The 26,029-nt window shown below is 37.2% G+C and overlaps 1 protein-coding gene across 2 annotated transcripts in view; it reads left to right on the top strand.

Moving 5' to 3' along the window:
* LOC149776984 (GTPase Era, mitochondrial-like) overlaps positions 1–26,029 on the top strand; it is a 48,177-nt gene that overhangs the window by 6,191 nt on the left and 15,957 nt on the right. For both annotated transcript variants that reach the window (XM_089941719.1, XM_089941720.1), the window contains exons 3-7: positions 4,460–4,587; positions 7,068–7,145; positions 11,868–11,914; positions 16,516–16,577; positions 23,972–24,084. In XM_089941719.1, coding sequence (XP_089797845.1) covers positions 4,460–4,587; positions 7,068–7,145; positions 11,868–11,914; positions 16,516–16,577; positions 23,972–24,084 — 428 coding nt within the window. The remainder of the gene's footprint in view (positions 1–4,459; positions 4,588–7,067; positions 7,146–11,867; positions 11,915–16,515; positions 16,578–23,971; positions 24,085–26,029) is intronic.

The following is a 26,029-nucleotide window of genomic DNA, read 5'->3' as shown; positions in this document are numbered from 1 at the left end:
ACTACACTGGAGACTGCAATAAGAAATCTTTCTGTTCACCCAGGCATTTGGTGTGGCCGATAATGGTAATTGCTGGACTGTCTTATATATCGCCAACATCTGGGCCGACCAGATGACATTAACACTGGATCCATTTTGTCTAATGCATATTAAAATTGCACCATCGCTGACCGTCCAGCCATTCCAACATATGGACCTTTTTGTTGAATTGGTTCAGCCAACAATGATTTACAGGGATCTTAGTGACAGATCTGTCCATCCAAACGTTGGCGTCATGCCATTTATATGATGGAGATTTCAGTGAGAAATCAGTCTCCACAACCAGGCCTTTGGAGTGGCCGGTGATAGCTGGACCATCTTCTATGCTGCCAGCTTCCAGGCTGACCATTCACCAGGTAAACCAGTCAGCATTACTGGACTTTTGTATGTTCACTGCTTGTCCACAAGGGAGAGATAGTGATGTTTTCATAGGGCATACTACCTGGTATGTCTTCTAGTGCTGCAAGTAGACCTACATGGCTTAGGAGGCGATGGTCAGTATTACTAGGGACAATGACCAAGGCTGCTGACCATACAGTGGGCAATACCTTGATGGGTTTGGCTAATCTACTCTTGATATGACATGTTGCATTTGTATGATCCACATCTCCCCAACCTTATTATACCCTCACATTCCGGATGACCCTGTTTGGGTAACCATTGCTTGGGAGGAAGGATAGAGGAAATTCGGAGGCAGGCAGCTCAGGAACTGCCCCTCCACCTTGCCGCTCAACCCACACGGGCATTTGGAACCACTTAGGCCCCGTCATTGTGAAGGGATTATAAGCAACCTCGGGACTGGGGATCTTCTCAGTTGTATGTACACCAACATCAATCCCTTGGAAGCAATCATGCAGTGGTTGTAAGAAACCGATTTGTGAGCTCACTGGATCTCCCTATTCCCTCAGAATGGGGAAAGGGGGTGATCCAGGTAATTTGTATGGGATTTAGGTTTTGTTCATTAACAATTCCCTCCCCCACCTCTCCACTCTTCATGAATTTAACCTCAGATCAGTAGAAGGATGCCTTTCTGCAACAGGAGATACAGGCACTCATAAAAAAAAGAGGCAGTGGAGCTTGTGCAAAGGCAACAATCCTTGGAGTTTTACTCAATGCTTTTTTTTTTGGTAAGCAAACTGCAAGTTGAGACCCACCATCGACTGCAGTCACCTCAACCAATTCAAGATGGAGATGGCTCCTTGTTCCAGTCGACGTCATGTACAACGATGACAGCTTACAATCATGGTTAGAAACAGTAGGATCTATCCTAATCCAAGATGGCGATGATCTTGATCATCAAGGCTTGTTAGTGAACTTAGAAAGTCAGACCTCCATCCTTTACAGAACTTTGTCCATCTGGGTATGGAGTTCTTAACCAATTGGAATCTGGTGTGGCTTCCTTGTGTTCACATTGCTAGAATCGTCAAACTCATAGAATCCATTTCCATGAAGACTTTGATTTCAGCAAGAGAGTACGCAAAATCCCTCAGTTAATTCAACGTGGCAGCATACTTGATCCTGCTTGGCAGATGGACAATTTTTATGTGGACCTTGCCAGCATAGTGGCACTCTTTTTGAAGTCCCATTAATAAAACAGTCATGATCATGCCCAGTATTTGATCATTCCTGCATCGTTGATGCAGTCCAGATCACCTGACCATCGGATTCCCGCTTGAGATGCCCCAAGTGGAAATAACAGTAGGTACCAATGCAATGGTAGGGGGTGCCCAAATGTTGCCAACCTTCACTTTTGTTGGTGACATGTGGGAACTAGGGGAATGGCCTCTACACATCAACATTCTAGAAATGAATGCTGTCATCAATGTCTTTCATTTATGAAAAGATGGACCTATCTCCTCAGACAGGGAGGCACCAATTCACCTGACCTGTTTGTTCTGATTGGGCAGTTTCTACATTGGTGCAACAATCGCCATATCAACATGCAAATCAGACACATTTCAGGCAGACTCTTGTATCTTGGCCGAGACTCAATCCAGAAGTTCTTCACACAATGGTCTGTACATCAGTTGGTCTTTACTCAGATTTGTGCACTTTGGAGTGTCCTTTGATCAACTTCTTGGTGACAAGGTGGAATCACAATCTACCCACCTTCACCTCTCCAGCTCCAGCACTGTCATTCATTTGGGAGGGGTTTTGGCATTTGCCTCCCCTCCCATAGTGCTGAGTCCAAAAATAATCCTGAAGTTATGGTGTCAGAATAGCAGGATGATTCTGATAGTCCTGATACTGATACTCATGCTAATGACAGATATGCCTAGGAAGATTCCAGCGAACATTAATCTTCTCTGCATCCCCTGTCACAGGTTGTCCTTCCCTGATTCTGATAGTCCTGGGTTGCCAATCTACTCATGCCTAGGAAGATTCCAGCGATCATTAATCTTCTCTGCATCCCCTGTCACAGGTTGTCCTTCCCTGCCCAGACCATCCTCTTTTCTTTTACATGCTTGGCTCTTACCAGGACAGCCTTGTGAGATAAACGGTTCAAACTTGCAATTGTGGAGAGAATGTTGAGAGCATAAAGACCCTCCACTCAGAAGGCTTATGAGGGAAAGTAGAGTGTTTTCAGGGACTGGTGCCATATTAACAACATTGTCCCCCTGCATGCCTCAATCCCTTGACTGGCCAACTTTTCTTTGAGGAGAAACAATTGGTCCACAGTTGCTACCAAAGGCTACCGCCATTGATATTGGACACATTCTCGCATCATGATTGACATGATTTTTGCACGGGATTGAGACCTATCAGATCTTTCAGACAGTATTGGTCTCACTTGACCAGCATTTCTCATTTTGTCTCCAGATGGAACAAATCCTGGGTTTTAACACTGATTGATTCGAATCTATTCGAACCTCTAGCCTAAACTTTGCTAACGTCACTATCATACAGGTCATGTTTCCTAATTAGCATCAGCATGCAGGGTAAGAGAGCTGTTGACTCTATTTAGTTAAGATCGGAGGGTTATTTGGTATCATTGCCCAAAATAGGTTACTGTCTGTCGGTAATCAAAGAGTTGTCACTCGCTCGCTCTCTTCCATTAATGGGTCGAGAACAGCAGCCATGCAAGATCCTGTTTGCAGTCTCAAGCACTACTTAAAGTGCACAGAGAAAAGTCATGGCACGCAGAAATACCTTTTTCTTTTGGTGTGAACCCATATACAGGATATCATGCTTCAGGCCCTTTCTTCGTGGTAGAAGTAGGTTATTCGCTTATTGTACTCTGACTTTTAACCAGGTCAGAGTTGCTTCATGTAGGGTACTGCTCAAAAGTTTTGAGCAATCTTTGCGAGCCTCACATTCGAACATAATGCACCATCCGATATATAATATAAGCTGTTGTTTGGCATGCAGAGTCAATGTTCTTGAGCTTCCATCTCAGAGATTTGGCATTGCAGAGGCAACCTCGAATATGGTAGGTCCAGTGGCGGCAGTATTGACAGTCACCAGACCCAACTGGATCAATCAGCACAGCCTTTTTAGATTTGCTGGAATCACTGGTGAAATTTTGTAGGTAAGAAGATTTCAGTTACCATCTTAACCATATAATAGGGTCATGGGTCAGGTGATCCCAGACTGTGATGCTGATGTAATTAGGAGAACAAATTATTGTTCATATTGGGGAATTCAGCTGTTCTTTGCTTGAAGGATACACGAGGTAGAGGTCAAATGCTCAGCATCCCCTCCTCCTATTACTTAATGTAATGTGATTGTGGAATTTATTTAAAGGAGAACGCAAACGTTTAAGAACCGCTCCGGTGGCCTAGTGGTTATAGCATCCACCTTGGATGCGGGAGGTCGTGGGTTCGATCCCTGGCCGAGTCATACCAAAGACTTACAAAAATGACACTAATAGCTGCCTTGCTTGGCAATCAGCATTAAGAGGTTAGTGTTAGGACTGGTCGGCCTGCTGTCAGGATAATAATGTGACTGGGTGGGACATGATGCTGCGTGTCTGCAGCATGATGCCCCAGTACTAGACATCGCTATAAACTGCCACACTACAGACATCGTAGCGACATGACTGAAAAAATGTTAAAGCTACGTTAAAAATCCAAATCACATACACACACACACACACACAAATGTTTAAGTAGATTATGTTCCTCTGAGCATACTTACCCAATCACATTACTTAAAAACCCTCCCAACCACCATGCCGTGCAAGCATCATAATTAGTATCTCACTCAGTTAAAAACTAGCAACAACTGGCGGTGCCAAGGGGAGGTAATGGGCAAGAGTTATTGCCCTTAGTCTGTTGGTACAGACAGGAAAAGATGATTTTTCATCTTCAGTAGGGCTAGATTGATGAGGTAGCAGGCTTATATTCCCTTTGTAATGTGATTGGGTAAGTATTCTCTAAAAAAAACATAATTTACTTAAAAATTTGCTTTCTTTATGCAGAAGATCAGCGCACAAGAAGCAGTCTTAGACCTGACCAACCTTCTGACCCTCGCATCTTGCATGTTTCTATCATTGGATCTCCAAATGCTGGCAAGTCTACACTCACCAATCAGTTGATGAATTGGAAGGTAAATGTTGATTTATCTCCTTGATCTCTTTCTTTTTTGTGTTGTCTGTATTTGCTGATAGCACAACATAAGTATTTCTCACCCCTGCGGCAGAGAAATCTACTTATTTTGCTAACCTTACTTTTCCTGTCTCAGTCTAGTCATCTCGTCTCAGTCAAGGTGTCCACGTGCTCAGAACTACTTTTAAAGAAGAAACCCTTGTTGTCTTCTGCTGTGCCTGACGTAGTTGTACTAAAGTCAAACAACAACAAGAACAGCAACAAAAATATATAACAAAAACATAGTAACTTAAGTTAAATCCATGTTTGAGAACACACTATACAAAAACATTTCAAGAGAGACAAAGACAAACACATATGATGTCAAGCATTTTGGTTTTATGCTTGTTCGTTCCACACAGCATGGTCAGTTTTATCCTATATGCAGTCTTAGCTCAGTATAATTTTAAATCAGCATCATTAAATGTAGCTAAAGCTACCTAACTAGTTTTAAATACTTCGTGTTAAACAAAGTATATACTGTTAGCTACATTTAATAATAGAAAACACTGCTCCATGCATATAGACTATAGACCTATACACTTCATAGCCTCCCAACTCTCTTAACAACTACGGAAAACTTAGTAACAGCCAGACAAGTGTTATATAAAACATGCTTTTTTCTAATTTTGTTAAGCATCTCCATTGTGTTGAATCAAAAATATACCGACAATATTTAATGACAAATAATACACTTACCAGCCAGAAGGAATCATTTATCTGTCATCACATAATTCCATAAGCAAATTTCACTGTAGCACTTGCCATATTTCCAAGACAGAAAAATAAATCTTCAAAGAATCCGTGAACTTGAAAGTTTAGCACATGGTTATCCGCTAGAGTCGGTTTTTGGAGGGTCTATTATACACAGAGGTAATTTTACAATCAATAATAAGGACAACACAAGTATGTCACAAACAGTTTTACCTCCTCCAAAGAAAAGAATAGTTATATACGATAGTGACACAGGTCTCTAATTACCCATGAATAATCTAAAGAAAGATGTTACTCTTCGTTACAGGTTGTACTAAGTATAACTACAGTACAGTAGAGCTGAGTAGCCAATATCATTTTATTATTTACAATATAACTTTTCAAAATTGGAACTGACGAAAATAAAACAGTTTCTTGTAATAAATATTAATTATTTATTGTCAATTTCATATGACATCCATATATTAAATGTGATAATACCTCATTATTATGCAACATTTTATGTTGTTATCTTTCTTTGCTCACGCGTATAAACTGTGTACTTCAGATGCAACGGTAACACCACAGCCCTCATTAACATTTATATTAATGGGCCACATGTAAACATTGGATGTGAACACTTGTGCATAATTCTTTTTACTTTAAAGGAAAATATTGGGTGAGAAAAATAATGTACGTTGGGGTTTGGGCCAAGACCAGGAAATCCCAGTTGCGGGTTTATATTATATGTCTCCCCACTCAGGCAAGCCTTGTGGGGAGACAAATAATATAAACCCTTGACTGGGATTTCCTTGTCTCGGCCCAAACCCCAACATAGATTCTTTATCTCTTGTCCGTGTGGTCTGATAAATTTCAAAATTACATTGCACCCAGCACCCAAGTGGGATATCCTTTTGCCTTTTAATGTATTATTACAGTTATTCTCTTGTTAAAGTATTTTTTATCAATAACGCTTTGGCAGAAGTTTATCTCATACTGGATTTCATGTCCTTCCAAATGTCTGTTCACATGATTGATTAAAATCAGTTTTGAAGCTTGTTGCTTTCTGCCTATTTCAATACCTTTTTATCCCACCATTGTTGGATTTTGAATTTATCTCAGGTGTGGGCTTGGCATACCATGGACAGCTTCATGTGTAGGTACTGTCTCTACTTGCTTTTGAGTCAAGTCAAACTGCAGACAACAAAGATTCTGATCTACCATACCATAATATGCCTGCAGTTCAGGGTCTGTATTGTTTGTTCTACTGATTATTCTTAAGAAACTGCACAACCCCAGACTTTCCTGTGCATTATGCGATGGCAGATCTGGGTCTGTGCAATTTGCAGTTGGACTCATATTATAAGTAGGGCCCCGAGTGGCTCTGTGGTCTAAAGCACTCTCCGTTATGGATCACTGACATCTCACCTCTGTCTGCATGGGTTCGAGTCTCAGATTTGGACAATGTGGGTATGTGAGAAAGCTTGCCAGTAGCTTCTCGTGGGTTGTGGTTCTTTCCTGGGTTTTACTGGGTTCTTCCTCCACGATTAATACTGGCCGCCATATATAGCCTATCGTGTGCTGAAAAATGGCATTAAACACCACAACAACAACAACATCATCATATTATAAGCATGCATACATACAATGCACATCTTTAATGATGTAACACAGTAAACTGCTGGGCCACATGACTTAAGTATCAGACATTTTCTAGTGATATCCTCATTGTAAACTTTGTGTTTGCAGGTGTCCTCTGTGTCAAAGAAAGTGCATACTACCAGAAAAAATACCAGAGCTGTTCTTACTGAAGGAAACACACAGATTGTATGTACTAAGACTTCTTTTATATCAAGATTGAGTTTCATAAAATAATTATGTTCACTCATGTAGTGAAACGTTTAAAAAGGTCATATTCTTTTATTTTCAAAAACAAAAGATGTATGATTTAAACTATAGACAGATTTCCTTCAGATTTATTTAAACTATGTAATCACTTTTCGATCTCTTCATCTGTTTGGCACTCAAAACTTGGTCTTCAGCTTTTGCTGTTGATCTATGAATGTTGTGCAGAGACCTCCAGAAAAAGCCACTTGTGGTAGTGATAATTTTTCATTTTTAACAAATATTTTGTGACCTTTGTCAAACTTACCTATTCTGGCCTGTGTGCATCAGCTACTTATCGTTGCTGCTTGTTGTGGTTTGCATTAGTCATTCTCTCTACATGTTCTTTCTCACTGTGTTGATAGCCATGACTCATGCCTTAATTTGCTTTATGTGTACCTCTTCACGGATAAGCAATGTTTCCATGACATGTGGTCTACTATTGTATGCAGAACAGTGAAAAATAGACAGAAAAAGACTACATCCAGCATCAAACAGTGAAAAATAGACAGAAAAGACTACATCCAGCATCAAACAGTGAAAAATAGACAGAAAAAGACTATGTCTAGCATCAGACAGTGAAAAATAGACAGAAAAGACTACGTCCAGCATCAAACTGTGAAAAATAGACAGATAAAGATTATGTCCAGCATCAAACAGTGAAAAATAGACAGAAAAAGACTATGGTTAGCATCAAACAGTGAAAAATAGACAGAAAAAGACTACGTCTTGCATCAAACAGTGAAAAATAGAAAAAGACTACGTCTAGCATTAAACAGTGAAAAATAGATAAAGACTACGTCCAGCATCAAACAGTGAAAAATAGACAGATAAAGACTACGTCCAGGATCAAACAGTGAAAAACAGACAGAAAAAGATTATGTCCAGCATCAAACAGTGAAAAATGGACAGATAAAGACTACGTCCAGCATCAAACAGCTCAATCTGAGCATTCAGTCTGGAATCAGATCAGCAGTGAGCTTGGTGGGCTAGATTGCTGGAGTCCCTCCCTCCATCAGAAATTGTGTTGTAAGATGAGTAGAAGTGGAGGAGCCAGGAGTTTCAGTTGTCTAGATCATCATTGAAGCTACATGTGCATCATCATCAAAAGTTGCCTCTGGACCAGTCTCATTGCTTAATTATAAGCATCAATATTATGGGGGAGTGTACCCGCTTTTCTGAAAGCCAACTTGGCTTAAGTCTCTCCACTGGCCTGAACATGGCCTCCATGCAAGTAAGTAAGGGTGCATGGGGTTTATTACAAATTTTAATGATCAGTCAGTTAAGACACTGTATGATAACCATCCTGACTGCTGACTGATCCATCCAGCCATACATTGTGCCCTCCGACTCATGATCAGTCAAGTCTGAAAACTGCCAGGCCGATGTATCTGTAATAATCCACCTATCTGTGACAGATGGTATCACAAACTGCCTAGCTAGGGTCATGGATACACTTTTAGTTAATTCAGAAGTGTCTGTACTCGCCCACAGTCTCTGTACCATATGTGATTTGGATTTTTAAAGTAGTTTTAAAAGTTTTTCAGTCATCGCTACGTTGTCTGCAGTGTGGCAGTTTATAGTGATGTCTAGCACTGAGGCGTCATGCCGCAGACATGTAGCATGATGTCCCACCCGGTCGCATTATGCTGACACTAGGCCGACCAGACCTAACACTAACTCTTGATGCTGAGTGCCTAGTGATGCAGCTGTTAGTACCATTTTTATAAGTCTTTGGTATGACTTGGCCAGGTTCGAACCTGTGACCCCCTGCTGAGGTGGACACTCCAACCAATAGCGGACGTCTTTGTACAGAAAATCATTCAGAAATTGAGTGGTCAGAATTGTAAACAGATTGCCCCTGTCAGATGAAACAAGTCATTGAAATGGTGGTAGATCTACACAGGAAGATTCCTGTGAAGCAGAATCTTTTCAGAAAGCTGCAGTCACAGGCATTCCATCGCTGTCTGGACCAACTCCACCTTTATGCCTGGCTATTGTGAAGGAAAGAATTCACACCTTTGATAGTGGAGACAATCTCACAAGCAAGAAGGCTCACCAATTTGAAGATTTAGAAGGGAAAGTAGTGCATATTGAGTGTTTGGTATAAGTATCAGAAATGGCTGAATATTTTACTCTGGTTTAATGAGGAGAAAAGGTTGGCCCGAATTACCATTACCTCATTCAGCCGTGGAGGTTTTGTTGTTTTCGCCAGAAATGCAAGTAGGAAACACATTTTGGGGGCTATTTCTGAATACATCCTAATACATCGACTTTCAACAGATTTTCCATTAGCCTAATGCCTAGTTGTATTAAAAATATCGTTTTCATCGTTTGTTATGCTTGCGCATGAGCAGAAGGGTAAAAGTTGGAGTTATTTTTTTTTTTTTTTGCTTAATGGACCCATCATTTTCGCATGGAGAAAACTCTTTATTCCAAATGCCAACCTTTTCCTAGTTTTTGCAAAGGTTCACCTGTCTGTGTTCAGTTCAGACTAGTCTGCCTTAGATCTGAGGCCAAAAGGTCTAAAATCCGGACACAAGATCGGATTCTGACCACAGGCAAATTTTGGGTGAAAAAGAACAGGTCCAAAAAATTAGGTTTTGCCCTCTGTATTTTGGGGTGCAACTAGAACGTCTAGATTATTTGGTGTCATTGTAGAGCTATATCTGTCTGCTTTTTTGTAATACCATCCACTTTGGTGTATCTTAAATGACCTTGATACTGCAGAGCTTAGAAGTAGGGTACAGCCTCATCACGCCTTCAGGCGGGATTGGAGCAGAATGAGTTAAAGGCTACAATTCCATGATATCTGACACAGTCTGGCATCATGGTAGACAAGATATTGATTATGATAAAGATCTAACAGACCTTCTAGCCAATTTTGATTTGAATAGACCAGTCCCTCACTCATTTTTAAAAAATGGATTCTCTCATGCATCCTGACAAAGCTCAGCTGAGACAAATTTGAGCCTTGTCCCAGGGCCATATGATGAAGGTACTATCATACAAAACTTTTTGTTGTTGATAGCTTTAGTTTTGGCATGCAAGGTGAGAAAGATACATGTGCTTTCAGTTGGACATGAGCTATCTTCATTTCAGATAATATCTTTATTTGAGTGGTGCAACCTGGCTTTGTTATGAAGAATAGTGTGCCTTCCGTGGGCAATCAGCAAGTTTGCATAGGCTCCCTCTCTTTAATAGATATTCAGGTGACGCATCCTTGTAAGATCCTGTCCACGCTCTCAAACATTACCAGAAGCACATATTTCAGGGAACAAGAAAATGACTTCATCCTGGTCAGGGTTGGAAAGATGACATTACTCCTCAAGTTCTAGTATTGTAGCTGAAGTAGGTCATGTGCTCGACTAACACCAGTAACATCTGGTGGAATTAAAGGGAGGTAATGGGCAGTGGTTATTGCCTTTTATATGCTCCAGCTGGGAAAGACCTAATTTGATCAGGCATCGACTGCAAGAACAAACTTAAAGACCTAATAATGTTTCCTACCTTAAATATTTTCAGCATGTTTTTTATATTTTCTAATTTCATGGTGTTTGTTTTTTGTAATCATATCATTATAGATGTTTCTTATGTTACAGGTATTGTCTAATTTTATAAAGCGCTTAGAGCTTCTAAAGATTAGGTGCTATACAAAGTCCTCATTATTATTATTATTATTATGTATTTTTGGAGAAACAATTTGCTTTAAAATGTGCTGTTTTTTAAGATGAAACTGATTCCGAGTTTAGAATATGAAACTTTTAAATTAAATGGAATCAACATTTGAGTGAACAAACTAACACAGTTGTTATTGCAATGCAATATAAAGCATAAATTATTTTGATAATGAGTTCAGGTTGACACCAGGACCTGATACAAGTTTTCAGTGAAACTGAATTAAACTTTTAAGTGAACAAATAATACAAAACTGTTGCTGAAGTACATTACAAACTAGTTTGAATACTGGTTAACATCAAGACCTGGACAAAACTTTGACTCAGTTTTTAGTAAACAAAGTCACATGTTGCTAAAGTACTCTGTAATGTGTAAACTGTTTTGAGAGACAAACATAGAAAATATGGGTCCGTAAAAGTATTTTTGCATTTCTTATTGGATTAAATGATCATGGTCAGAGTGTAAATTTTAACCTAATCACTCGCAGAGTAAACAACCATTCAATTACAGCAGTCATTGTCAGTGTGTCAAATGATAAACAAATATGGCTTTTGGGGTAAATGGGATTTGAATCAGTATGGGCCAGTGTCTGAAAAAAATGTGGCCCTTGGGGTAAATGGGATTTGAATCAGTATGGGCCAGTGTCTGAAAAAACTGTGTTCCCTCATTAGTGAGTGAGATCCATTTTTATGATAATATCCTGTATCTGATTGGCTGAAGTGAAAAGACCTAATTTTATTCATAGTTTTTCACACAAAAATTTGAAAAGTACATGTCTTTGACAGGTTCTGTAAAAAAATGTGATTACTCATGATAGTGGGATGACCTTGCATCTAACTGGCTAGCTTGTTACATCTTGAGAAATTATAGAATTATTGAAATCATACAAAACAGCCTGATACTTTTATTTTCAGAAATTCTAAGGTGGAACAAAAACTTGGACCAGTAACATTCATTTCTATTTATTTAATATTATATATTTTGTAGGTATTTCTTGATACCCCTGGAATATTACACCCTGGTGACAGAAAAAAGTGAGTTTTTAAATAATCTTGCCAGAAATAACTTGGAATGTTATCAGTGATAACAACTACTACCACTACCACCATGTTTGCATAATATTCTTTTATGCTGTGTGTGAGGGGATATGTTCAGAAAAAACTTTGTTTTTCTATCTTAGGTTCATGCCAGTGATCTGTTGTTCATTTTTTACCACTTTTTTCTGCATAGGGACAGAAGAAATATAATCAGTTGTATGCTGTGGTGTGGGATGGGGATATTCTACCCATGGGGTTAGAATTTGAGGTCAGGAACTTTGGATAACAGTGTTCCTGCCAACAAATTGTGATCCATGGGTGTGATTTTCCATTTCCCGGATCTGATAGACATTGGTAATCCCAATTATCCAGTCTTCTCATGAGAATTTCTGATAATGGAGGTGATACTGTACTGTCAGCATCACACAGCCTGTATTATGCAGGTGTGTCATTAAACCCTTTCCATTATATCTATTGTACAGCTAGATTATGGTTTTTGTCTAGTGGCCAACAGTAGCCATTTCAAGCTTTTTGGTTCATTTGCTACATTGATTTTATTTGCTTTTTATCTTGCCTGCAAAAACAAGATACATCATATCTACATTGTATGCAAGTAGATCAGGGTCTGTGGTATTTGACTGCTATTGTGTGCAAGTTGATCAGGGTTTGTTGTTTTTGACTGCCTTAGTGTGCCAGTACACTCATATCTCTGGTATTTGACTGCAATTTCAGAGTGTGTCAGTAGATCAGGGTTTGTAGTACACCTCTCCCTCAATAACTCACGCACGATGGGGTCCACAAACATAGACGCACTATAAGTGAGGATGCAAGTTACTGAGGGTCCTCCAAAAATTGAAAAAAAATTTGGTTGGACATTGAGAAAATTGTAGTGGGGTAAGGTAATTGGGCTGTTTAATGACTGAATCCTTGTTTTACAACCATGTCGATAATAATAGTTAATAATGCACTTTTTCTAATGAAGTTGTTCATTAATCTGTATAAAAAACATTTATTTTCAAAATTTCCAACATGTGAAAGATCGTTCTAACTGATTTCAACAACCATCATGTGTATGCGAAAAGATTTGTGTATGATGTCACTGCTTTTTGTTTGTTGATTAGTCTGCTTCTTGGGGTGTTATCTAATAGTATACTGTCAAGTCAGGAGTCAAAGTAGCAGGGAACTAGACTAACTGTTGATGCACCACCAAACAAGATTCCTTTTTTTTCTTCTTCAAAAACTAGCGACATTCATTTCTTGAGACAATCATGTAAATTGAAACTCAATTTTTGTATTGTTCAATTAGTACAGTATTGATGTTGAGATTTCATTGAAAGTAATCGTGAAACTTCTTATCATCCTTGAGGACATCTCTAAGTGCCAGTTCAGGAATCCTCTGAAACACACTTGCTCACAATGGTCCGTATGTGTGAAATCAAACTCGTTATTTTATGAAGTATTTGTTTCGCTTGTTTGCCTTGCTATTTTTGATCACAGTTATGAATGACTTGGTTAATTTAATGTAGTTTAATTATGTATATACACAATAACATTTATAACAGTGTTCGATTGATCAACTAAAGTGAGTTCACCCAATGTATTACCGTGAGTCGCTACAATTTAAGTATGAAGGACTTGCATGCTTTTAACTTTTCTTTTATTCCACCTCCTTTATTTGATTCAAAAGATGTAATTAACATGATCATACAAAGGAGGCCTGCTTTAAATGCAGTGCAACAATACAGATACTTCCACAAGTCAGTTATCAAAACATGGTCAGCATTTAATTAGGTTCTCGGGGAAATGCTTGCAGACATAGCTGCTATGGTAGATTGACACATTTTATGTTTAAATACACATTGCATTACACTTAAAAAGAAACGAGAAGATAGAATTAAAACACAAATTTCACTTAATAAAGATCATTTAATTAGCATTTAAATATTAATGTACTGCCTACACTAGGCATAAGTGACATTTTCCCTGATCAAAATTTCCTTGAATATCTTTAATTACGCTGTACTAAGAATGTCATTTGGAAAGAAAATGTTTTTATGACTTTTTATAAAAATTGATAATTTCAAAATGTTGATTAAAATTTCCAGGTCCTATCAACCATTTTAGACCATAAAATGAGCGATATATCAGCATTTCAGTTACCAGTTTTGATTGAGATTTTCTTCAAGTTCAAGAAATATGGGTATTTTCTGGTTTAAAAAATGGGATCCATGCCAAACCCCGCATTATAAGTGGGTTTGCAAGTTATCAGGGTGCGTATTATCGAGGGAGTGGTGTATTTGACTGCAATTTGATAGTGTGCCAGCAGACTCAGAGAATCTGGTATTTGACTGCCATTGCACAGTGTGCCAGTAGATCAGGGTCTGTGATATTTGACAGCCATTGCATAGTATGCCAGTAGATCAGGGTTTGTGGTATTTGACTGCCATTGCATGCCAGTAGATCGGGGTCTGAAATATATGACTGCTATTGCATAGTGTGCCAGTAGATCAGGGTTATGGTATTTGATTGCCATTGCATAGTGTACCAGTAGATCAGGGTTTGTGATATTTGACTGCCATTGTGTGTCATTAGATGGGTATGTGATATGTGACTGCCATTGCATAGTGTGCCAGTTGATCAGGGTTATGGTATTTGATTGTCATTGCATAGTGTGCCAGTAGATCAGGGTTTGTGGTATTTGACTGCCACTGCCAGTAGATCAGGGTTTGTGGTATTTGACTGTTAATGCATGGTGTGCCATAGATCAGGATTTCTGGTATTTGACTGCCATTGCATAGTGTGCCAGTATATCAGGGTCTGTGATATTTGATTATGATCGTAAGTAGGAGCCATAGTCCATGCTGTTTGGCATATCAGTCAGAACAGCCTTATCCTATACTGATGTGAGTGGAATAACTTAAACTCTGACTACAAGAGACTTGGAGGTAACTGTAGTGACACTTTCCAAATGGGAAACATATATGGCAGACAAATATCTGGCCAGATATGCAAAGAATAGTTCCTTATAACGAAATTGAGGTGTTGAAAATACTATTTGATGATGTTTAAAAAATCAATAAGTATTTTAATTTTTTATGTTAATCCTGTAACTTTTGAATGTCAAAAAATGAGGAAATCATTATGCTTCAGTGGTTCTTTAACTGTTTCTTACATAGCTATTTGTGATGACATGTCATTGAATCACTGCATCATCGGTAAGGTTATTATGACATAATGAGGGCATTGACTTGAAGGCAGTTAAGAATGGATACTATTTAAATCCAAGGTCTTTTTCTTCTTCGTGGTGGAAAAGATGGATTATGTTGCAATTGTTTGGTGTATATTATGCCTGAACGACTATTGTGCACTGTTATTACTTATGTCAATCTGGCATTAGATCTTGTATCACACTGGCATTAGATCTTGTGTCACACTGGCATTAGATCTTATGTCACACTAGTTTTAGATTTGATGTCACACTGGTGTTAGATTTTATGTCACACTAGTTTTAGATCTGATGTCACCCTGGCTTTGGATCTGGTGTCACACTGGCATTAGATCTAATATCACACTGGCTTCGTATTTGATGTCACACTGGCATTAGATCTGATGTCACACTGGCATTAGATCTGATGTCACACTGGCATTAGATCTGATGTCACACTGGTTTTAGATCTGATGTCACACTGGCTTTAGATCTGATGTCACACTGGCATTAGATCTGATGTCACACTGGCTTTAGATCTGATGTCACACTGGCTTTAGATCTGATGTCACACTGGTATTAGATCTTATGTCACACTGGCTTTGGATCTGATGTCACACTGGTTTTAGATCTGATGTCACACTGGCTCTAGATCTGATGTCACACTGGTATTAGTTTTTTGTTAAACTATGATTACAAAGTTTTTTCTTTGTATTGATCTTTTCTAGGTTTCAGACAAGACACTTCTTTATGTAAAATGCTTCCTTTAAAATGTTTATACAGTTCTAAAATTTATGATTGCAGAATCAATCAAGATAGTTGTGAACCAGCAATATTTTATTCAGTAGATTTAACTATATATAATTTGGAAGGCAAATGAGTGAAGCAAGGGGAACGTAAAGGGAGTAGATACTTTTGATAAATTTTAAGTCCTTTGTCTTACTGTATGTTTTTGACATGAAAATAGACACATGCTAGAAACTAATCTAGTACAAGGTATTCTGTTAGCGTAAAGGATGCGATGTATAATAAATTACATTTATGGACAGCTACAAACATTTGCAAAAGCTCACCCTGATCTTAATAATCAAACTTTAATAATGCCTATATCATGTTATTTACTTAAGGGACCAACCATTCCAAAAGGAGGGGAGTATTTATTTCAACTAGGATATTTTTTTCTTTAAAATTATTTATTTCATTCACTAGTGTCATTGATACAATAATTTTTCTGTACAATGATCAGCAAAAAATGTTCATTTCAAGCTATTGTTTAAGCCCCACCTCAAATTAAATGGTCAGTAATTAAGAATGTATGATTTAATTTTATTCTATATCTTGCAGAACTGTTCTGCTTTTGATTTTCTAAGTTGCTTTGATATTTCTCTTTAAGGCATCACTTGGAGGCCAGTCTTTATCATGATCCAGGAGAAAGCCTTAAGAAAGCAGATATAGGTATATTGAATTTATTACACTACATGTGCAGATTTAGGTATAAATATTGAATTTATTCCACTACATGTACAGATTTAGGTATAAATATTGAATTTATTACACTACATGTACAGATTTAGGTACGCATTGAATTTATTCCACTACATGTACAGATTTAGGTACACATTGAATTTATTTCTCTACATGTGCAGATTTAGGTATACATATTGATTTATTCCACTACATGTACAGTTTTTAGGTACACGTTTTGAATTTTTTTTATTACATGTACAGATTTAGGTATATTGAATTTATTTTACTACAGTAGTCCCTCTCATATAAGGCCACCCCTATTACAGCTAGGATGTGGCCTTATAATGAGGGTGGCCTTTCAAAAGGGGGATGGCAAATGCGAATAGTAAATACATATGAAGAAAGTCACAAGTACATTTAATTCTAAAACATTTAATATTTTCATTAAAAAATCACATGCATGTTGTGAAATAAATGTAAAACAAACTGTTTCATCATTTTCAAAAGAATGTTATGAATAACCATTGATATAGTTTTAAAACTGTCTTTATAATTATGTTACAGATCACATCATCTGTCACTTTGTTGGTAACAGTCTAAAAAACAAACCAGTCTCGTCACAATTAAAAATCCCCTTGCTGTCATATCCCCTGCATATATCGTTTAGTCTTTTGTTCTAATCTTCGACAACTTCGTTATTAACATCAGTTGATTCTCCACTAAGGACAGAACACTTAATATTGTGTCGCACCTGAAATCTGTGCAACCATCCTTTACTTGTGGTAAAGTCGTCATATCCCAATTCAACTGACAAAATTGTTGCTTTTTCTTGTCATTTAAATCAGGATACAAACATGTCCTGGCTCAAACAATTTTCCTTTCTCCATCCATTTCACCTTCCCACTTCTGCAGAATTGTTTCCTTATCTTTCACGATATTGTTTATCTGAGTCTTTCCAACATTAGTTTTCTGCAAGGATCCTCGACCTCCCCCACCTCTTGGTAAGTTGAATTACTTTCACTTTCTCTTCTAAACTGAGAAATTTTCTTTTCTTTCCTCAATGACATGTTGATCTTTTTGCAGTAAGTTATTCATGTTGCCAACTACAATACTGATAAAACAATTTTTTATGCATCTAAACAAATTGCCGTGTGTTTTTAAAGGAAGTGATGTTGTCACGTGATTAGTTAGTCGCAGGCTGGTACCCTATTGTTTTTATACATTTCTTTACACTAAGTGAGTGAAGCCAAAACAGCTTCGATGTGCACCATTAATGTCACGCATATTTGACCTCACGGCCGTTAGGATTTGTAATTTTGACAATTATTGTCAGTAGTAATAGCCACTAATTATCAAAGTGAACAAGCTCAACGTCTTACTAAGGGAAGCCATAAAGGCTGTCAAACCGTTTTGTTGCTGACTTGTGTAGTGTACATCGATGCTGCCACTTCTCAGCAGTTAATACTGTTCAATAATTGTAATCTTAACAATTATCAGAGTAACTAAACTGGACATCTTATGATAACACAGTAGTAAGGCTAATTGGATTAGATGTACTTACCCTTTTGTATGGATTAAAATTTGAGTCTTTCTTGGCTTTATGGACTAAATGTGGCTTCTTGTGAGGCGTAAATGATATAATATTAACCTTAGTGGTACATTTACTTCAGTCAACACTTGTATCAGTAACGAAAACCTGACATCGGGAAACAGAAATCGGATTACTTAACACACGTTATGAATAAAATACTGGTTCTGGATATATATTAAAATAAAATGCGGCCGCTTATGAGGGGTAAATTTTATATTATTGCACTAATATGCTGGCTGCTGGTCATGTTAGCCGGGTGGCCTTTCGTGAGGGGTACTTTTGAACACAAACTTGTCGGTGCCAACGGATTCTGGCCATAAGGAGTGGGTGGCCGCAGGTCATGGGGGACCGTTCAAGAGGGGGACTACTGTACTTGTAAAGATTTAGATATATATGTTGAATTTATTCCAGTACATGTACAGATATAGGTATTCACATTGAATTTATTCCATTGCATGTGCAAATTTAGGGATATGTATTTAATTTATTTTACTACATGTGCAGATTTAGGTGTACATATTGAATTATTTCCATTGCTTGTACAGATTTAGTTGTACATATTGAATTTATTCCACTACATGTACAGATATAGGTACACATTGAATTTATTCCACTACATGTGAAGATCTGATGATATAAATTCCCACATTTTGCGTCAACTTTTCTTTTATTTTATGCCATATATTAGAGTTTTACAGACTGTTTTAAATTCCATCCTAGCAACCCTTGTTTTCATTAATACAATTTTTTAAAGGGAATGTAACATCTGCAATTAGCTGATATATAGTATTTACTTATTTCTGATTTTGTGCAGGATGTTGGGCAGCAGAGAAAAAAACCCCACTTAAAGTGAAGAAACATTTCTTTTGTTATTAGCAACAAAGACATTCCTGGCCTGAAACATGTAAAACTTGTTCTTGCCTTGAGGTCTCACTGGACAGTTTATCTGGTGAATTTTCATCCGACAGTGACCAATTACAGAAAAATGAGAATAATTTTACACTGAAGATACAGATAAAAACAAACTAATGATATTTGTAGAAAGCATACATGTGAGATTCTGACTGCAGTAATCAGGTTAATTCCTGATGCAACTGGTGGTTTTTATACTGAACCAACACTGCCTTATGCATGAATAAAGTTCACTAGTACTATAACAAATTAGCATACATTTCATCACCCCTCAACCATCTAGATTTTTAGATATTTACCTCTGTAGCAGACACATAAATACGTAAGCCAAGTCGGCAGCTCATATGCAGCCCAAGTTACGCATTTGATCTCCAGTGCTCATCTAACTGTGACAGGCAGTCACAACGAGCCAACCTATTTCCAAGCCTAACTCAAAATAAATCTAAACCACATTATAGATTTAGCTTATGTGTGAATTTATAAATGCTAGGCTTGTGATAATTAGGTTCATGCCTTCTACCTTAAAAATTAGGGGGGTGTCAAAATACGAAACTATCCAGTGAGACCTGAGATCAATGTCAAAAGATATTACAAAAACCACATGTTCCAGGAACGTTCTTTGAACAGAGTTAATGGAATAAGTCAGATTTAGGAGGCAAATGGTTCAGCGCTGCAAATGGCGTAGTTTCTCTGTCATTTGAGCATTTCAGCAGAACTTCAATAGTGTTTCAAGAGCAACACTTGAACAAATTTACAAATGGGTATCGTAATACTGGATGTTTACAGGTACACCTGATCAGGTGAGGCTTTTTGACAACTAGGTACATAAAGTTGGGATTTTGTCAGCATGTGCCATATCTCAATTCAGGATGTTCTCTATTGCAATAGGAGTATACACTATCCAGAAGTGTAGTGGCAAGTCTTGTCAAGCTGCTTGAATTGTTCCTTTCCAATAGAACACATGCTACCAGATTACATGATTGCACAAATCACTAATCACAGTATTATACGAATTTGCACACTTTTAAAACAGTGGTTTAACTGTTAACCCTTTACCTCATGCAAGCGTCTTTGGACGCCTCTACTCCATTTGCATGGAAGTGCCTTTTGACACCTGCTGTAAACATCAGCCATTTTTAGCCGGTTTTTGTAGCGCCACCTTCCGGGAAAACCCCCTATTAGATACTACATTCATTTCTGCGAATGACAATTACGTCAGATCACGTGGTCACTGTTTATGCACTGGTTGATATCTGCTATTTAAAGTAACTGGGTAGTAATCTCCACTCTCCAAAATGGCGGTCACGGGTTTCATTCAGTACTTTTCAGCAGGGTAAAATGAGTAGCCGTTTTTTTATGCTCAGTTTTCTTTCGTAGATATTCAAATATTAATGTGATCAGCTAATGTATTGAGCAGAGAAAGGAAAGCTTAGTAAGTTAGTTTCTCCAAGAATACTTATTCAGTCGCATTACTATCAATCCCTCCCAACCTTCACTGCAAATGCGAGCATCCTGATAAACTGGTAAACAGCCAGGATATGAGTGGCAACCTAGTGGGGTGTGGGAATGTTATCAGTAACAGTTACTTCCCCATGTTTATAGTATGTAGCTGGAAAGACATTGTTCATCTTTCAGAGGGGTCTGTATTTGGGGGTAGCAGAGTTTATTTCCTAATGTTAAAAGTATTCTAAGAGAAACATAATTTGTGTACAAATTTACTTTTCACTTCTAAGGAAGCTTAACAAACAGATAATTGCATTTGCCATTCAAATATTTCTGTTTCACATTGAGTAAAAAAAAATTCAGTGGTTTTAAGTAATATCTGGTATTAATTGGTATACTTTTTGTCTTTCCCTTATTGTACCAGCTATTATGGAACAGACCAAGAGATGCAGAAATGTTTCATGTATCTGCAGTTTTATTTTTCAAAAGTTCATTTTACAACTTCACATAGCTGTATGATTTCTGCACATAATGCTTGCCCACATATTGTCCTTCAGCAAGTCACAAATTCATTTGGAATATTTCAGATTAATTTGAAAACAAAACCAAAATAAATGTTTTTCCAAGTTTGCAGAGGTAAGTTTAGTTGTACTGTTCATAGACCAGAAGAGTTTATTGGATGGTCTCTTGTCCATCGTCCATCCAACATGCGTTCATCTGGTTTGCACAGGTTTGTTACTGCTACTCCTAAACTACTTGAAGCATTGTCATGAAACTTGAAACATGCATGCATTTATCACAAGGTCAAGTTGGTCCAAAATAAAAATGGTTCAGACATACAATACAGTAACCACGGCAATCATCTTGAAAATATTGTTATTGCTTCTCCTCCTGAACAGATGGTCATATTTATTATGTCTCCTCTAGAATGGAGTGGGCCCCAAGTGGACGAGTGTTCTAAAGTGCTCTCCGTTACGGATCACTGCCATCTCACCTCTGTGTGGGTTTGAGTCTCGGATTCGGCCAATGTGGGTATGTAAGAAAGCTTGCCAGCTGCTACTTTTGGGTGTGCTCAAAAATGTTGTTAAACCCTACAACAACAACAACAACAACAAGAATGGATGGTCATATTTATTGTTTCTCCTCCAGAATGGATGGTCATATCAACATGTGGTTTTCACTGAAAGTCTTTTTATGCTGTCTAGTTGGTCCTAAATGAAAATGGTGCTGATCTAACATCAAATATGGACAGCACAGCAGCCATCTTAAAATATTTTGTTATTGCTCCTCCTCCTGCATGGAAAGTGATATTGACATGGCCTTTTTCATAAGACTTCTTATGGTGTTTTGTTGGTCTTGGATAAAACTTTTGCTGATCTGATATCACATATAGCCACCAAAGTAGCCATCTTGAAAATTTGATTGATACATCTTCTAGATGGAAAGCAATAATGACATTGAGTTTTAGCAGAAGACTTTTTATGCTGTCTGGTTGGTACTAAATGAAAATAGTGCTGATCTGACATTCAATATGTCCACCATGTCAGCCATCTTGAAACTCTTGTCATGGCTTCTCCAGATGGAAAGTAATATCAAGATTGGTTTTCACCAGAAGGCTTCTTATAGTATCTAGCTGCTCCTGAATGATGATCATGAATGATGATCCTGATGATGATGTGATATCCAATATGCATTTTTAAAATCTTGTTATGGCTACTCCTATCAGCATAGGATTTTCACCAAAAGACTTCTTATGATATCTGGTTGGTGAAAATGGTTAATGGATGGTCATACTGGCATGTGATATTCACAAGAAGTCTTCTAAATGGTGTAGAGTTTGTCCTGAATGAAAAAAAGTGAAGATCTTAAATCCAATATGAATACCACACCAGTTAATTATAAAATATACCATCACAACACTTAGCTGTCACAAAGAAAAAAATGGTCTTATCTTGAATTCCTGGACTTTCTTTTTGGGGACTGCTCTGGTGGCCTAGTGGTTAGAGCATCCACCTCGATGTAGGAGGTCACAGGTATGAACTCCAACCAAGTCATACCAAAGACTTATAAAAATGGTACTAACAGCTACCTCACTAGGTGCTCAGCATTAAGCGGTTAGTGTTAGGACTGGTTGGCCTGGTGTCAGGATAATATGACGGTGTGGGACATGATGCTACATGTCTGTAGCATGATGCCGCAGTGCTAGACGTCACTATAAACCTATAAACTGCCACACTGTAGACATCGTAGCGATATGACTGAAAAATTGTTAAATCTACGTTAAAAATCCAAATCACACACACTTTCTTTTTGGGCTGTAGAGCATTAGTTCTATTGATAGACTCTTGTTAACATGTGTTAGGGTATGTAATTGCTGACTGAAGCTTGGTGGTTTCCTCAGGAGTTTCCAATTTCCTGCACCTCAGAGACTACCTCATATGAGTATCTGAAATGGTTGGGGGTAATTTGTACTATCAGAATAAAATTTCAAAATTTTTGTCAAGAGACCAACAAAATTGAGATGGGATATAACATTTTGCCGATTTGTTCATGTGTTTGCTTGTATGTTCATTCATAGATTAGTGTGTGTTTGTTTGTTCACTCATTCATTTATTCTGCCAGCTCAGCAAAAGTAACTCAACCTTAATAAAAGTAGGGCAGTGTGACAAGATTTTCATGCTTGAAAAACTTGTGTATTTGCAGCTATCTTTTGTTATACATGTACCATCAATTTCTTGGACCTTGCTTTACCTACACTTTTGAAAAATGGTATGTTTATTGTAATTCAGCCATCCCAAAAATCATCAGTGTGAGCCAGTTTTCATGCGTGAATGGCATATGTATTTTAGTTCAGCATCCATTACACTCTCAATATCTTCAACCCTATTTCACCCATACTCATGAAAATAGGTATGCATCTCAACAAAAGTAACTCATCATTACCAAAAATAGGTTATTCTGTCCCAATGTTCCCACTTTTAGTTTTTGTCATTTCAGCTATCCATTAATTTCGGTATCTTAGACCCTCTTTTACCTACGCTCATGAATTATGGATACATATCAAAATGAGTAGTGCAACCAGATCAAAATTAGGTCACTGTCCTCCAGTTTTCAAGCTTGAGAGACTTTTGTATTTTCAGCTATCCATTCATTATACCCGCAATACTTTGAACCTGTTTTTCATGAAAATTTATATGTAGATGCATCTTGAGGTGATTAACTTGACTGTTCAAATAGTAAGTCACTGTTACTTATATTTCATGCTCGAGACTCTTGTATTTTCCATGATACCAGTCTTTATGTTGTCACCTACTCCAAACATTCTTAAGGGAGCTAGCTTTTTGTTTAAGAGTTAGCTTTAAACCCCTAAATTTTAGTCGGGGGTTGTGGTGGATGCCTGCCATACCTTGTTAACTTTTAAAATCCTGTATTCTAGTGGGAGTTTTAGTGGATGTCGCCAACAAGTGGACCAGAAACAGTCTCCATAGTCACTTGCTGAAAATTCTGAAAGAAAACCAACATATTCCATCCTTTCTCGTACTGAACAAGGTAAAAAGATATATTTAAAACATTTTCTTCAGTTTTATTATGTTTTTTTTTATACTGCTGATTTAGTCTACATAAGAAAAGCTTGAAAAAAAAAGGTGGGCTCACTTGTAATATTTTGCAGATGGATAATGACAAAATGGTATTCAGATAGTGAGATTCACTCAGTTGATTTTCAAAAGAAACAAATCATATAAGTAGACATGACTCGTCTGTCTTTACTTGCATGTCAGGATGTCAGATTAAATATGTTGGATTAAATATTCTTACAGGATATAATTGGTCTGATAAAATCTTCCAAAGCCTTGGAAAAGAATTTGGCATGGTAACATTATAAATGATATAATTGATATGGAGTACTTGAATATCATGAATAAATCGAACGGACCCGTAGTAAAGTTTTAAGAAAATATCATTCCTTAAATGTTTCTTGAGATGATGACTGTTTGTATGTGGAACAACTGTATTTATTCATATGATGATGTGATTTTCAGAAGGAATGTATATTGTTACGTTAATTTTTCATTAAATGTTGAAAAACAATGCACTTGTACATTGACATTCACTGATTCTTCTCCCATAATTCCATTCTCTCTCATTACATAAGCATTTGTAAAAGACATAATTTTTCACAATCCTCACTAAACCATATATATATATAATCAGCATTTCATTTGAAATGCATTTGGAATTCATATTCATCATATTGGCATTCCATTCATGTTTGCATTTCTACTATCATGTCAGTTTTTATTTGCAGTCTCAGAATTTGTAAAAAAAAATTTTAACACTCCATTTATTGTTTTCTTTTGTTTTAATTTGTTTGGAATGAAATGGAAATGCATTCATTGAAGTCAGGTCTCCTGTCTTTGTTAAAGAGAGAGGAATATTCCTTGCATGTGTTATTCAAAGGGCACTTTCATAAAATAGCAAATGCATAAAATGCAAAAAGACGTCATTGAATTAACAGTAGATAAAAATGTAATCGCAACTGCAATAAACGTAAAACTATAAATGTAGAGTATTTGGTAGAAAATTTTATTTATTTATTTGTTTTGTTGAAATAAAATTTTTGCAGATACAACCACCACTGATGGTCATTACATTATTGGCAGTTTGGTCTGCCTCATCTAGATTATTGGCAGTTTGGTCTGCCTCAACTAGATTATTGGCAGTTTGGTCTGCCTCGACTACAAAAATGTCACATGGAGTGAAAAATTGAAAAGTGTTGCATAATCATACGAAAGTGCTTTTGAGTCAAAATTGAAATGTATGAGGTGCATTCACATCTTGCTTTCACTTATCATTTGTTCTGTTACGCATATATGTTCTCTGTTTTGTTCAAAATGCACGCATCATTTTATTTAGATCCATTCTTAATTATGTTTGTAGTTTGTTAGCATTCCATTTTCACGCACACACACACACACACACACTCTTCTTGATCCAAAATGTAAATGGTACCAATCTTGCATTTAAAATGGCTGACATGGCAGTCATCTTGAAATCTTGAATATGTTTTTATCGCTTAAGATGGTTTCAGCTCTAAGAAGTTAAAAAGAACAACAATCTTGGAATCCTGGAAATTTTGTTTGGCCAGTAGAACATCAGTTCCTCCATAGAACTCTTGTTTGTAAATGTACCTTAGAAATAACTTTAATTTGCATATTCATGTATCAGTTCACTGGTTTGTACAACATCTTGTGTGTAACAAGTTCCACTGTATGTGATATGGATGATGAATTTAGCATTGCTACTTCATATGTTTGCTTCCTGCATAGATAGGTCTAGCAATAACAGCAACAATGACAACAAAACTTGGAAAATGCTCAAAGCATGGTAAAGCATTAATAGACTTGTACAAAATAGAAAATAATGATCTATGCATTAAGGCATGTATAATTAAAACAAAACATACTGGTACTCTTGATTACCATTGTTTATCAAA

The sequence above is a fragment of the Sinohyriopsis cumingii genome, chromosome 18 (genome assembly GCF_028554795.1).
Source record: "Sinohyriopsis cumingii isolate HCF-2022 chromosome 18, ASM2855479v2, whole genome shotgun sequence".
NCBI lineage: Eukaryota > Metazoa > Mollusca > Bivalvia > Unionida > Unionidae > Sinohyriopsis > Sinohyriopsis cumingii.
This window is presented reverse-complemented; position numbering and strand designations above follow the sequence as displayed.